Source organism: Stegodyphus dumicola, chromosome X2, assembly GCF_044657685.1.
Source record: "Stegodyphus dumicola isolate Sdum_Otavi_A_Nest chromosome X2, ASM4465768v1".
NCBI classification, from domain to species: Eukaryota; Metazoa; Arthropoda; class Arachnida; order Araneae; family Eresidae; genus Stegodyphus; species Stegodyphus dumicola.
In genome coordinates, this window is record NC_140781.1 from 186,443,192 (window position 1) to 186,458,090 (window position 14,899).

Consider the following 14,899-nt stretch of genomic DNA (forward strand, 5'->3'; position numbering starts at 1 on the left):
ATACATCAACCAGATCTATTGAGAAAATCTGGGACTTTGGATAATGAATCACTTTGGATAATGAATCATCATCTTCACTGGAATCTGAATCATTAGCTGCAGGGCATAGAGGCACTTTTCATCCCTCTGAGCATCTTGAGCAATGAATGGTAGTGAGGGTTAAAATTCCATTTGATTTTCTTGATGGTGGAAAACAACATGATCTCCCAATCTAAATTTCTTAGATCGTTGTTTGAATCAGTAAAGTTTGTACTGTTGTCAGTGTAGATTATATTTAATCTACCTCTTCGAGTAAAGAATCTTCCATAATAAAAACTTCTGTAGACAGGGAATTGACTAATTCAAGATATATTCTTCTCTATATATTTGCAAGAGTTTCATTTTTCTTCCGGCAAAACTTTCCTGCTGACTTAATTTTAGCAAAAAGTTTTCAGCTGATTGAACTTCTTCATAAGTCAGCTCAGTTTTCTTAATTTTTTTTCTTTTGGTTCGCAGTTCTTAATGAAATGAAGTATCCGGGCAAGCATTCTGAGAATCTTCGTTTAACTAAGATAAAATAACACACTGAACAAATATTAATTTAGAAGTCAAACAACAAAAATCAGCATTATATTTACAAATTTTCACAGGACTAGTTTCGATGGTTTTACCGAACCATCACCCTCAGCTGCCAAAGTGCAAATGAATTAGATAAGCATAGTTGAACAGTTGAAGAAACAAGAACTGGAACATAATTTTCCTAAAAGCTGAAGGCAAAGATGGATTGGAACTAGGGTTGTTAACTAGAACAGAATTTTTTTTTTTTTTAATGTGAAACGCCTCTAAAAAATCTAATTCACTAGTGGAAGATGTTTTTTGACTGATTTTGGCTGCAGAAAAATTGAAAGAGTGATTTTCAAACCAACAGAGGACTTCTTTGTTTCCTTTTTTCTAGCATATGCCTCATATTCCATAATGGTAATTTACAAAAACGGTAGAGCCTTTTTTTTTTTTTCCAAAGGCTTACTGTTTTTTCCATGGAAAAACATATATATATATATATATATATAAACAGTTGAGTTGTAGCTGGTATTACTGCAATAGTTAGTGAGAGACTTTTCCCTTCAGTTTTCTAATCAGAAAATAATGCTGCTATGACTTACATGTTCATACTTGGGGACACTGTTTGCAACATAAATATCTTTCACATCATTAAAACATCTGTTGATGAGCAGTTTGTTATTATTGGTTCATTCATGTAGGAATTGCTTTTTTAGTGTTGGTTTCGATTTCCATCTGCATTTTATAAATTTGCTTCTTACACATTACATTTATGAGTATGGCTTCGATTTTTTTATCACTCATTACTAGACTTGAGATTAAAGTGTTATTAAAAGTAATCGTAGTATAAGATAAAACTTATTGCAATATGTTTTCAATCAAACTTCTATGCTAGCAAGGAACATACATTTTGAACATGTAAAATATTATATTTAAAGTAATTTCATGTTGCCACACAGATTAAAGATAAGATTCTTTTTATCTCTTTCTTTAAAGGCGTTTAAAGTTATAAATAGAAAACGTTTTTGACACTTTTTTTTTTTCTTTGAATGCAAACTTTCAATGATCTAAATTCCCTCTTTGGGTGCCCTTAATATCTCGGTTTCTAATTAACATACAAACAAAAGCAAACCTCTTTCGGAAAGCTAATTAACAATCTATCCAGTGAATGAATAAAATAAAATGCATATTTTGGATGAAAATTAGCCTTTTTAATGTATTGAGTTCTGCAGCAAAGAATTGTTTACTCATGTTTTGTATTCACTGATTTGTTTAAAGACATTTTAATGAAGTTCGTAAAGCCAGACTTTTTTTCCAACATATGTGATACAGCTAACAAAGTGAAAAAGATTCCATATCAAGGTATGGAGAAATTTTTTTTAGATGTTAAAGATTACTTTTGCATAGTATGTGGTGATTACGTATATGAACTGCCAGTTAACTTTGAAGTTATCGATATGCAAATTTGGAGATATTTCTACTCTAGGAACTGCTTGTTTTGCTAATGCAAGAATTTTGTTAATATATTTCTAATTTTACTTAGTTAATAAAAGTTATAATGATGTTGCAACAGATAAATTTCAATCACAGTTTTGTAATTAACACTTAAAAAACTGGTGTGTAGAACTAACAAGAATAGATACTCAGTGGAATGTAACCAGTAAACTGAGAACTGCTGATGAAATTTTAAAATTTCTCAAATGTTCTTGGCCGTCTTGAGAGCTTATAGCAATTTACAGTGTGAGAGAATCTTATATTGGTATATGTAGCTCATAGTATTAAAACAAAGGATAAGTTTATATCCTTTCCTTTGCTTTTAACAAAATTGAAAGAGAAAAGAGAACTGCTGTAGTGAAAATCTACGAGCTAACTGACAAAATTACCCCCCCCCCCAACCTTCAGAAAAACAGCACAAAAATTCCTTAGTGATAACCAAACCAAAGTAAGCAGGAGATGAAGCACAGCTATGCACCCACTTTTCTGTTTGTTGTAAATGGGCTCATCAAAGAAAATTCTGCAGCGAAACAATGATACATCTATATGTCTGGTGTTTTAGTGATTCTACTTTGGACATGTCAGATGTTTGTTGTTCGATTTTAGGCAAGATTTCAAAGTAAAAATTTAAAACCAATATAGAATAAAGATATCAGCATACAACCAAGAAAATAACAGAAATTTCTTTTCATACAATTCCTTTCACATCCTAAAAGAACTCTGGAAGATTTTTTTTTGGAAAAATGAGAGTTTTTAAAAACTAAACATGGCTGAAATCTAGTATTATTAAAGAAGATTAAAAGTAATGTTATAGTAACCTATAAAGCCTTTCCCATTCAAATTTTCCGTGAGGGTATTTTTTGGGCACACTGTGCCAAAAAGTGTTAATAATTGCATATTCAGATAGTAATTGCATAATATTCATATTTTAAAAATCATTTTTTTTTTTTTTTTTTTTGTATTTTTACTATTTAGAAATATTTTTGTGTCTGAAAGGATTCTCTAGATTTCTTTAAAAAATTGGATGTTTCAATTTTGTCCATCTATTTTTAAAATGTTGTAACTGAAGTTACAGATGCACTAACAATCTGACCTCTTTAGAATTGAGAAAAGTTACTTGTTTCCCTTCACTTCAAATTTTACAAATCACAAATGAAATTTGCAATTTTATACAACCTTTTGAAGTACGTAAATAACCATACAGAAAGTGATGGCTACTTTTGCAGGTTATTGTGTAATCAACAGAAACTAAAATAACTTTATAACCTTAGTCTGTTATTTTAGAAAGCTCCTGTGCTATGTAGGGGATGGTTTTGTTTGGTTTATTTGATTATGCCAAAACAAGCTTTAAATAAAATTTATATTACATACCTTTACAATCATATTAATATATGTATATTATATATTAATACATCTGTTAGTATAATATGTACATACGATCCATAACTATCATGCAGACATACACGTTTACGGCCATATCTCTGATATGTATCTGCAGTATTTCACAAGCATTGACTGTGACGTTTTTGGAACCATCTTGTTTTGATCTACACTTATGAAGTACATGTGTTCAAGTAGCCACTACCTAGTGAGGTTTCAAGAGGTATATTGTCCGTAAGGACAGAATTTAAAATCCTAATTCTCACATAGTTTCAGTTTGCAGTTGATAGTAGAAATAAATTGTATGATTCTTAAAATTTTGAGAGAGAAAATGTAAAGTTGACTTAATTCTCATAGTATTTGCCATAAATATTTGGATTAATTCTCATCAGTTAAGAAAAGAATAATTCTGAATTCATAAATGTGTGCATAATTTGGAAGTATTGAAATGGATCCACCAAAAAAAAAAAAAAAAAAAAAAAAAAAGGTATTTAAGTTCAGTAGATTATGAAGTAAGTAGTTTTCAAAATTTCACATAAGATTTCAGAATCTAAACAAGAGCAATATCATATAATTTAAGGCTTTGTTGCTAGCCTGTTTGCTAATCAATAGAGTGATAAACAAATTGGCAAATAATTTTCTTTTTGCAAAATACCAACATATTAACTTCACTTTCAGGCAGGAATTGGTGATCAGAACTGCACAGAATTAAATTAATGCTCTCTAGTTTTTATATTTTAAGGTTTTTCACATTGCATTTCTTCTGCATAGCCCTTTTCCTTTTCAATAGCCACAATTCTACGTGTCACAGTATTTGATTCTTATATTCAGCCCTCAAATGGCTTCGGTACCTGTTTGTCTTTCTGGGAGTTAAAATACTGTACACACATGTTCTTTTCCAATTTGAAAATTAATTTGGTGTTTGAAGAGCTTATAATTTTTATGGTAGGTGAGCCAAAAGCTTTTCACTTGTGCTTGGGCAGTAGATTTGCCAAAGGCAAAATGAGCATTAGCATTTAACATAAATTGCCTATTTCCAAGTAAATCAGGTTCACTTTGTGCATTAACTGTTCCCAGTAGTATTCTGCAATAACGCTAATTTTTATATGGAACTTTATATTCTGTGATGATTCTTTGGTAATCCTAGACATTTATTTCATCTAAATTTGCGTATGTTGAATTTTGGAGTTGCTGGGAGAATGGTTTTCTGTACTGGATTGATGGTAATTTCATCTCTTTTAGAACCTGTAATTCATATTTTGTCAATAGTGATTATTACAAAGCAGACATTTTTCACCAAACTTCAGTTAAAATGCAGTATACTCATGCTGATAAAATTGCTACAGCCAGGGATATTTCATCACATGTTGGCTACCAACCTGTTTCCCTTCTAGGCCTTCTTCAAATAAAGGAAGTATAAATAAGTGTTATACTTCCTTCATTTGATGATGTTCCTGGCCTATGTTCATTTGGTATGCTCATATATCCTTCAAAGAAATGAGTATTTCCTCTGTTTGATCCTCACAAATTTCATGCAATGTAATATGCTATTCTATTGCAGCTTGCCACATAAACTTTCAGTTTTCATGATATCATCTTTTATTTTCTATTATCGTAGTATCCCCATGCTTGCAAACTCATTTCAAACACCCCACTTAACGCCATATACTAGAGAACTCAAACCTTCAACTGTGAGTGATATGAATGTGTACAATTTGTTCTGACCAGAAATTAGCATAAGAATCCTAATTGAAAATGCAGATAACATCTATCAAAATGAATTGAAAGATTTGTGTGGGTACTATTGAGTCTGAAGTTTAGTTGGTCAGACTTGCATTGAGAGATATTAAGTAACATACAATTAACACACAATAAAATAAACTAAACAGAAATAAATAAAAAAAGTTATATGCATTATATACACACTGCAGAATTCTTTGTTCTTCAACTAATATGTAAATTTATAAATTGTCGGATACTTTGCTAGATCTACTAATACAGTCAAAAGTCGTTAATTCGGACACCCATAATCCAGAATGATCTATAATCCGGACCTCAAAGCTACAAACATTACGCATGCGCGTAAGACCTTTATGGCTGCGAATATGCGTGTGCGCATGCGCAAAATACGTTTAATGTATAATGGACGTATAAGCTAAGCTAAAATTATCTAATTCAGTTAATGTTGCAGATTGCGTTGTTCCTTAATCTTCGAATTGGATCCGGCTTATTATTTTTTGCAGACTGTTAGAGCAATTTTATAAAAGTAAGCTTGAACTTTTGATTATGTCAAATAGAATTTCTGATATATATTTACTAATATGTAAAGGATCTGAAGCGAAAGTATGTTTCGAAGTCCATTAAACAAAAAGTGGAATTGCTGCAAAAAATGCATATCCTTTGTTTATCTAACCATTCCGAAATCTGTTTATAAATTTCACGCTGCTCTGAGGCGGGGGGGGGGGAGACGCCTCGGCACGTGATGAATTGGAAGTTGATCTGTCAGCACTATCCTTACCTTCAGGGCAGATGTTTTTATTTTATTTTGCTTATTCCTTACTAAATGTAGTATTTCATATCGATGTACTCTGTCTTTGATATGATTTAAATCAAATTCCTCGTCATTATAATTCACTACTGATAGCGAAGAAAGTGACGCATGTTACTGAAAACGAAAAAATTTTGATTGACAAATTAGTCGGTATTCTCGAGACAGCCATTATAGGACTTGAACAGCGGAACTTTGTAACTGAACAGGAAATTATGTCTGTTTATTGAATTAAAGAGAAAGTATTATCACATAAAAAACGAAGCAACTTAAACAGCTTACATTGAAAGAAATGTTTAATAAAGTAAACAAATAAATATTAAGCTTTTTTTTTTTTTTTTTTTTTTTTTTTTTGTAAATTTTGATACCCTTTAGATCATAATTGTTCTTTATTTCATAAATTACGGTTTCATATTTTTAATTTTATAATTTCTGCATGCCATCTTACCAGATTTAAACTGATGATCTATAGTCCGGAATCGCCGAAGTACCGACGAGTCCGGATTAACGACTTTTGATTGTACTATTCTACTGTTTAGTTTCTAAGCATAATTAGGTGGAGTAGAGCAGGAAGACTGTTTCTCTATATGCTTTAAAGTAGAAAAAAAAAAAATGAATAATAATTTCGGCATACAGATGTGTGGTACTTTATATCCAATAAATATACTTATTGTCATTCATGTGATGCAGAATATATCGGCGATTTTCATCTGTAAAAAATTCATGATGTCCCTTGACATAACTATTCATGTCTTCTATTCTATTTTGCCTTTCATTTAGATACAAAACTGCTACTGGAGATGCAAACTTTGTAATGATTATGTCACCCACTTTGCTATGCAGTTACTATGTGCATTATTTTTAAAATGAACTTCATGCATTATCACTACAATGTGGTGATAATATACTTCAAATCTTGTGAATATGTAGTACATTTAAATTACAATGGAAAAAGGTAAGGGTAAATCAGATTTATATGAGAAAGAATTTTGAATCTCAGATTAATCAAGAAATTAATTATTATGGAAAAATTATTGAAAATTTTAATAACACAAAATTTGAAATAATCCTTTAATGGAAACCAAATTTTAAGAATGCTGCTTTTCTAAATATACTTTCATTCATGTGATGCAGAATTCATGCACTATGACAGGATGGGTTAGAAATTTCCAGGACCAGCTAGAAGTAGTTTATATATCTCCAAAATTGTTGAGATTGAAAGTTTTTAAGATTTCTTTTTAGAAATCTCAGTGCACTTCTTAGATCATTGTTCTTAAATAGTGACATATTTTGTTGGATGCTAGACAGACATTGTGCCAGTCTTACCCTAAATGAAGTCGTATTGATGATTAAAATGATTAAAATCCTACTGAAATTGGAATAGTTGCATTTCTTTTGTTTTAATTAATGGTTGTGTTGGGCATTGATAAAATTAATCTTTCAAAATTTTGAATTTCTCGAAATTTCTGTATTAAAATTTAAATAACTGCATATAAGATCAGAATTTCAAATATTTTTAAAGAGATCTGAAAATTTTAATGTAGCGGTCATAGAAAACACAAAGTGTGAGTGCATTCATTTTGCATGCAATTTAATTATTTAATCTCAGTATGTTGGTCCTTGTATTGCAGTAGAAACCATTATTATTATTTTATGGACCAGGAGGAAGCACAGATTATCATATAGCTAGCTGGGTGGGTTAATCATTTTATAATATGAGAGGATGGGAAAAAAATGATGTGATATTTCTTTACATTTCCCACTTAAAGTGCAACAGGAGTACATCTCCTTAAGTGGGAAAATCCTTCAGATGATAATCCTTCACCACTGTTTTAGTTCGAGTACAACTGGAAAAATCAACCTTTTCAGAGCAGGAAACACACACACACACACACAAAAAAAAAAAAAAAAAAAAAAAAAAAAAATGAAGTGTGCTGTCACTAGGATTCAAACCATGGTCTTTTACCTGAGAACTAGACCTGGTAATCATTTGCAACATGAAAACATTCTCAGAAGAATTTTGTAATTCCTAGCAACCTTATTTTATGATACTTTGCCTTTCTCAAATAATATCTCCATAGCATGCACCATCACTTATTTCATTATTTATGGATGAATGGCTATGAAGTTGAAGAAAACCCACCTTACCTTTATTTTCTCACTTATTATTATTATTATTTCAATGGTCATTTATACTTGCTGAAACCAGCCATCAGTTATATATGGACTTGTGGCTGTTGAACTTTCTTAAATTCTAACATGCTGTTGCTAGTATCATGAAGTTTTCCCACTTCTGATGCAGAAGTTGGATCTTCAGTTTATTTGGATACTTGGAAGGCTATAGAAACTAATTAATTATGAGCTGCAAAATCAACATTTTAAAATTAATCACCACTCCCAAAATTGGAGCATGCAAAAAAGTCACAGCATTGACTTATATATAGGGTTCAGGAAAATGGCACAATAAAAAACAGTGGAACCACATGGATTTGTTTTTAGGCAAATTTATATGACACTGAATTAATATATAATTTTTCTCCCTCTCTATCTGAAATGCCATTAGGAATTTTTGGCAACTATGATAACAGCAGCAGTTTTTGATGAATTTGATTCACAGTTTAAAAGCTTGAGATCATTTTAATTTTTTTATAAGCTATATTCATAATTTGTATCTCTTCATTATGTAAGTAAATAAAGAGCTAGCTTTTCCTTAAGTTTCTGCTGGAATGATTGGCACAAGTTTTGAAAGATCACTGACTTTTGTGGTTGACAGGGAAATATTTTTTTACCATCTGAAGCATTATTGTTCCAGTATTCCAAAAATGTAACAATAAATATTATTAGTTCCACTAGGAACCAGGTGTCTTCATTACTTTTTCTGATTCAACTTATCTCATTCTCAACTTACTAAAAAATATCTCATTTTAATACATTTTAGCTGATGTTAGTTATTGGATAAATTTATGATTTCCAGTTTTTTAATTTCTTGTGCATTTTGAAAGTGCTATTTTGTATAATCTAGCTTACGATTTCAAAGTTTCGGAGAAATTTGTGTTTATTTCACAATGTTTGCTTTGTTTGATTTTTTTTAAATAATCATACTTTTCGATATTCTGACAGTACCTGTTAAATTTTTTTTTCAGTACTGGTAGGATGGCAAGGTGCAGCTGAGCACCAAAAGAAATTCTAAATGAGGTCAAAACATCAAATAAAGAATTGACGAAGAACTCGTTAATGATTCTTATAGTGATAATTCTATAAGCAATAAATATTTGAAGGTAAGTCAGCATATATTGATTCCGGTTAAACTTTTGAAACAGATCAGGTGATATTTTGTAGTAGTTTCATTTCTGTAGTAGATAGATCTTCAGAAATAATTCATTATGCATTGGTTGCTGAAGATGATTCAGATAAAAATTTTAGATGTTTTAAATATAAATAGAGCAAATAATGTTGGTAGAACATGGATAACAAAGAAAGAATAAAAACAGTTCCACTGCTTTACTTGCAAGTAGTGAATAGAATCTTTGCAGACCACTAACCTAGCTTCAGATATTTAAAACATAAACATAGAAAACAGTGTTGGTAGAAAAGAGATGAAAAACAAGAATAACAATGATTGTACCATTAAGCTGACAAGCAGAAAATGCAGTAAAATACTTTGGAGATCCAGCATTACATATAGACGCTTTTTACACAAACAACAAAATTATGAAAAATTTATTTTTCAGACATTTGAAACATTCATTGAAGATGTTTTAAGGAAAATGGCTTGTTTTCATGCTAAATGAAGGGCAAATGTAAAATCTCTTAAGTAGCCAGCCTGTTCGCCTGGATTTTGATTTGGGTCAAACTAGTACTGTTCACTTTCCTGCTATAGCCTATTTCTTTAAAAATGCGCACCTCAAGGTAGTTGCCACGCTACCCACATTCGTTGTCATTATGCTTGCCATCATCATTGAACAAAACTTTCCTTCACCTCATTGGAAACTAGTTCAAGTCAGCACTTAAGAACATGCTCATTAGCACGATTTTGCTTATACTTTGCAAACTGTTTTAATTCCTCCTCTCTCCATTGGCTTTTCTTTTGATTTTTATGAACTTTCAAAGTAGTCATGTAAAATAACTGGGTTTTGTAGCATCTTTTAAATAACAATGATAAAAGTTGATCATGCCAAGAAAAGTCCATAGTTCTTGGATGGTTTGAAGTGTTTGTAATTCAGTATTGCTTCTAATTTTTGAGGTAATGGATAAGAACTTTTGGGTGTAATCAAATACCGTAAAAATTCTGCATTTTGTTCCCAAAGTTAATGAATTTATTATTAAGCTATATTTTTTTAATTGTTCAAAAACTAGATTCAGTTGTTTCTTGTGCTCTTTTTTTGTTACATGATACGATCAATATGCCATCTAAATAAGCAAAAATTAACTTAAATCTCTAAAGTCTCCATGATGAATCTTTGAAATGCTGAAGGCATATTCTTCAAATCAAAACTCATTACAAATTCATACAAGCCAAATGGGATTATTATTGTTACTCTTCTGATACTGGTATTTGATAATGTGCTTTAAAGAGAATTACTCAGTCAGTGACGCAGAGTTATATTCAAGTTCAAATAATTTAACAGTAAGCAACTAAGAAAGCATATATTACCATCTACAGTGTGCGAAGTGCTAACAAGAGGTAACATTATGTTTAATTTTTAGAACAGTGTTTTTACTATACTATGCTGCCAAATCAATCATACAAAATTTGATATTGCTTATACAAATATTATATAAGAAAAAAGGTAACAAGCATTTCAAGGAAACAATATATAAACAATAGTATAAAATAAATGCATTAAATAAGTTCACAATACTATTGACACTTCCTTCGTAAACTCAATTTAAGTGATTAGCAATGCTGACTGCCTCACTGGACGGCCTATGTTCGAATCCCAGAGAAGGCATGGATGTTTGGCACTCTAATTATGCGGCAAGCCAAAAATCCTCTTGGGATGTTGGTGAAGTGGAAATGAGGGGTTGGAGACCCTCGGACCAGTATTCCTGGGATGCTGACCATTCTAACTGGGGGTTGAACTGAGCAAAGTCATGCTGTCATCTGCAGGATGATCAAGGCTCTTGCCAAAAGACAAGTACAATCTTACACTCCTCGCCATAATGAATTTTATGGGCTTCTTTTGATGTTACTGTCAAACAAGTGAGAAAAGTCGCAACAACACCACACACAGCCATTCTAAAGAACACTGGAATTACGTGATCAAGTAGATTTTGATTGATTGATTATTGATCAAGATTATTGATGATTTTGTTTTGTTAAAGGCAAGAAATTTTAAATAATTAAAAATGCTTAAAAACTCAGTGTGATAATTTTTATACTAGTTGCATTACTGATTATACTATTTCAATGTTATTTGTCATTTATAAGAAAGAATTCTTTAAAGCTTTTCATTTCAAAACTGTAAAACATTATAAGTGTCATTTCTCTGAATATATGAAGTTGATTAAATATTACATTAAAAGTTTTGCTATTATTAGTTTTGCTTGCTATCTTAAGTATAATAATGAATAAAGTTACATATAAAAACATAAAAATACAGTCACCCTTTATGATATATATAATTTTAACTGCTTTTTTTCAAAGGACAGAACATATTAAATAATCTAAGAGATAATAAACTACTATATATATGTAAAAAAATATGATAGCTGCTTTAAAAACTAATTGACGACCTCAAAATTAACATTTTAAATTTGGTGCTCTTCCCTTAAATTCACCTGTTCTCTCAAATTCGAGATCTTTAGATGTTATGTAACACTGCTTGAAAACGGTAACTAAAATTAATATTGACCAATCATAGCTCGTTTCTAGAAGTGCACCTACTTTAGTATAAAACCTCTGGCGAGCTAACTACGTCATTAATTTGGCGTCATTCTTCTTTTTCTGAAGGCATTTCTTCTCATATCGCCTTTTGTAACTGCTTCTGAAGTTGTAATTCTTACTTGCTGAGCCCACTTTTGTGAAAGTCTTCATTGTTAACTTCTTAGCCTATGATTTTCGAAAATCAGATAACACCTTTTTATATCTGAATTTATGTATGATTTCAAAAAATTGATGAAACGAAAATTTCTTATCAGCCAGGTATATTTAAAGGTCACATATATGCAGCATACCCCTTCTCAAATGCTTTAGAGCTGAATTCCAAACATTTTCATATTCAGACATCAGGTCAGGTCTGTGCTATGAAAGTGAGGTGTACATGGAAAATGATGAGGAAGTTGCTATTTGGATGCAAAATTGCCTTCCATAAAAACATCAGATAATTCCCTTCAAGTGTTGTGTTCTAAAATGTTTCGAAAGTGAGGCATCGCATTATTACTGAAAATGTTTATGTTGTAGCTTGCTACTACTTGATCAAGGTGATACCGTTACATGGAAACTCTCCATCTTGCCCTATTTTGCACATATTTAGTGGATCACAGACCTAAAATTTTTAATATATCAGTTTTTCAAAATTAACTCATTCATTTTTCACTTTTATCTTATTCTTAAAATAATTAAAAATACTTAAAATTAAAATTTTTAAACAGAAATCTCATTTCTAATTATTACTACAGTCATTTTAGTAACGTTCACAAAAAATAATTATTAATCTTTAAATTCATTATTTAATTAAAACAATTAGGAAAAACTAAATCTTTTAGTATCGTAAAACTTCAATCATTTTTCATAAAAATGGCACTAAATTTTTAAAATCTAATATGAACAACATTAGATACCTAAATTTCAAAAGCAGTACTTAATTAAAAATCTCTTACTTAATAATAATGAAAAACATTTAACATAAACCATTTTCAAAATAACATTTAAGTTAATCTAATTAATTATTTCACAGTAATGAAAACATTTAAACATACTCTATTAGCAGAAAATATCAAATAAAATGCCCCATCAAAATTAGTAAATGCAAAACCATTAAAGGAAAATAACGGAATATTTGCATTTTCATTCTTTGAACACTATGTACTACGTTTTTATCTCAAAACAATAAAATTGTAGGAATTTTAACGAAGACTTCTCACACAAAATTAAAATCACTGAACCAGCATTTGTTTCACTGAAATAACGGTAATTTAATACACTGACTGAAAGAAAGTCATTTGGATAAACATAAGGCTGTATATTAAAAGGCAGGAATCAGAAATGGATTAAAAGGATTTCCCACAGTTCAACATGTGTGAAGCAAATGACACTTCATGACCTCTGTAAATTTTCGATGCAGAATGGAAGTGTCTCGCATATGGCAGTTCAAAACACATTTCATAAACACGAACGCGAACGGGCTGGCTGCATGGGTGTTTTCATGGTTTTCCCCATGTTTAACGTGTATACGAGCCAGTTTACCTTAGAAAGTCCTCCACGAAAGGCATCCCTCCTCTTAGGCAGATAGCCCTAGTGTGCTTTGCCATAATTAAATACACCACATAAACACAAACTGATGAATGGAGTATTTAATCATTTTGTAGTTGATTGAAATATACTCTGTAACGGCATAAAATATAAATAATTAGTTTGAAAGTAACTCACAATATTTTAATACTCATAATACTTTAATAATTATAAATGTTTACTTTGCATATTATTGTATTATCGTTTTTGGCAGTTTTTATCTTTAGAATTCGATTTGTTTATTAAGATATAGAAGATGAGATTTTTGACTACTGAGCTGGTGAATAAAAAATTATATTTGATGTTGATATGGTAATCTTTTTATTTTATAGTAAGAATTTATTTGCATTGTATTATATTGTACCAAATGAAGATCCATAAAGGCGTACTGTTTATATTTGTTATATTTGGTGATTCAGGAGCGTTCGACTTGTTTATTTAACATGACTACAGAAAAAGTAACAGAAGCAACTACGTTAATGGATGCCAAAGCGAATAAAAGTAAGCATTAAAATTCCACCGTTTTGGCGTGTTCCAAGTGGAAGCCCAATTTGAAATAAATAAAATCACGACTGAAGAGACTAAATTCAACTATTTGATAACCCAGCTTGAACCGAAGTATGTTGAAAATATATGGGACATTATTAAAGACGCTAAGCCTAATAAATATTCTATGGTGAAAGAAAGACTTTTAAATGTTTTCAAAGAAAGTGAAAATAAGAGAATTCAGCGTTTGATAACTGGATTAGATCTCTGAGATTATAAACCAAGTCAACTTTTGCTGCAAATGAAAAGTCTAGCCGCAGACGATTTTCCTGAAAAAGTTCTAAAATCTTTATGGTTGGATAAGATGCCTGATTTTATAAAGAATATTCTTCTCGTCAGTGACGAAAATTTAGAGAAATTGTCCATGATGGCTGACAAAATTCATGATATGAAGTCTGGAAAAGAGATTTATGCTGTTTTGCCAAACGTTAATGATGTTCTATTTGAAAAAATAGCTGCCTTAGAACAAAAAATTAACTCAATGCAAATAAGCAATCGTTCGAGACCAAGATTTAGATATCATCACCAGAATATATCTCGGAGCCGTAGCCGTTCGAAAAGGAGATTTAATCCGAAAAGTAAATATTGTTTTTTTCATTTTAAGTTTGGCGATCGTTGTTGACCTGAGAAATATTATTTGCCATGTGCTTGGCCAGAGAAGTCGGAAAACCCCATACGGCAACAGGATTAGCGTCTACTACTGTTGCTGGTATCAACGACAGTCGCAAGTTTCATTTATTCGTGAAAGACAAAAACACAGGACTGCAGTTCTTAGTAGATTCAGGTGCTGATGTTAGTCTCATTCCTGCAACTAAATGTACTACAAAAGTAGATTATTTTAATTATATGCAGCTAATGGAACAGAAATTCCTACTTATGGAATTAAAATTTTAACTTTAAATTTAGGACTTAGAAGAAAATTTCAATTTCCGTTTATA

At 30.8% G+C, this 14,899-nt stretch overlaps 2 protein-coding genes across 2 annotated transcripts in view; one reads left to right on the forward strand and one right to left on the reverse strand.

Annotated features, from left to right (window-relative positions):
* The window catches only part of LOC118188726 (transcription elongation regulator 1-like), a 119,357-nt gene extending 108,941 nt beyond the window's left edge, over window positions 1-10,416 (forward strand). Inside the window, exon 5 of the transcript XR_015039248.1 lies at window positions 9,106-10,416. The gene's annotated coding sequence lies outside the window, so the exon portion shown is untranslated. The remainder of the gene's footprint in view (window positions 1-9,105) is intronic.
* A 166-nt stretch (window positions 10,417-10,582) lies between these two features.
* LOC118188725 (glucoside xylosyltransferase 1-like) overlaps window positions 10,583-14,899 on the reverse strand; it is a 99,482-nt gene continuing 95,165 nt past the window's right edge. Inside the window, exon 7 of the mRNA XM_085810048.1 lies at window positions 10,583-12,450. Within this exon, the coding sequence (XP_085666174.1) occupies window positions 12,373-12,450 (78 nt within the window). The 3' untranslated portion in view covers window positions 10,583-12,372. The remainder of the gene's footprint in view (window positions 12,451-14,899) is intronic.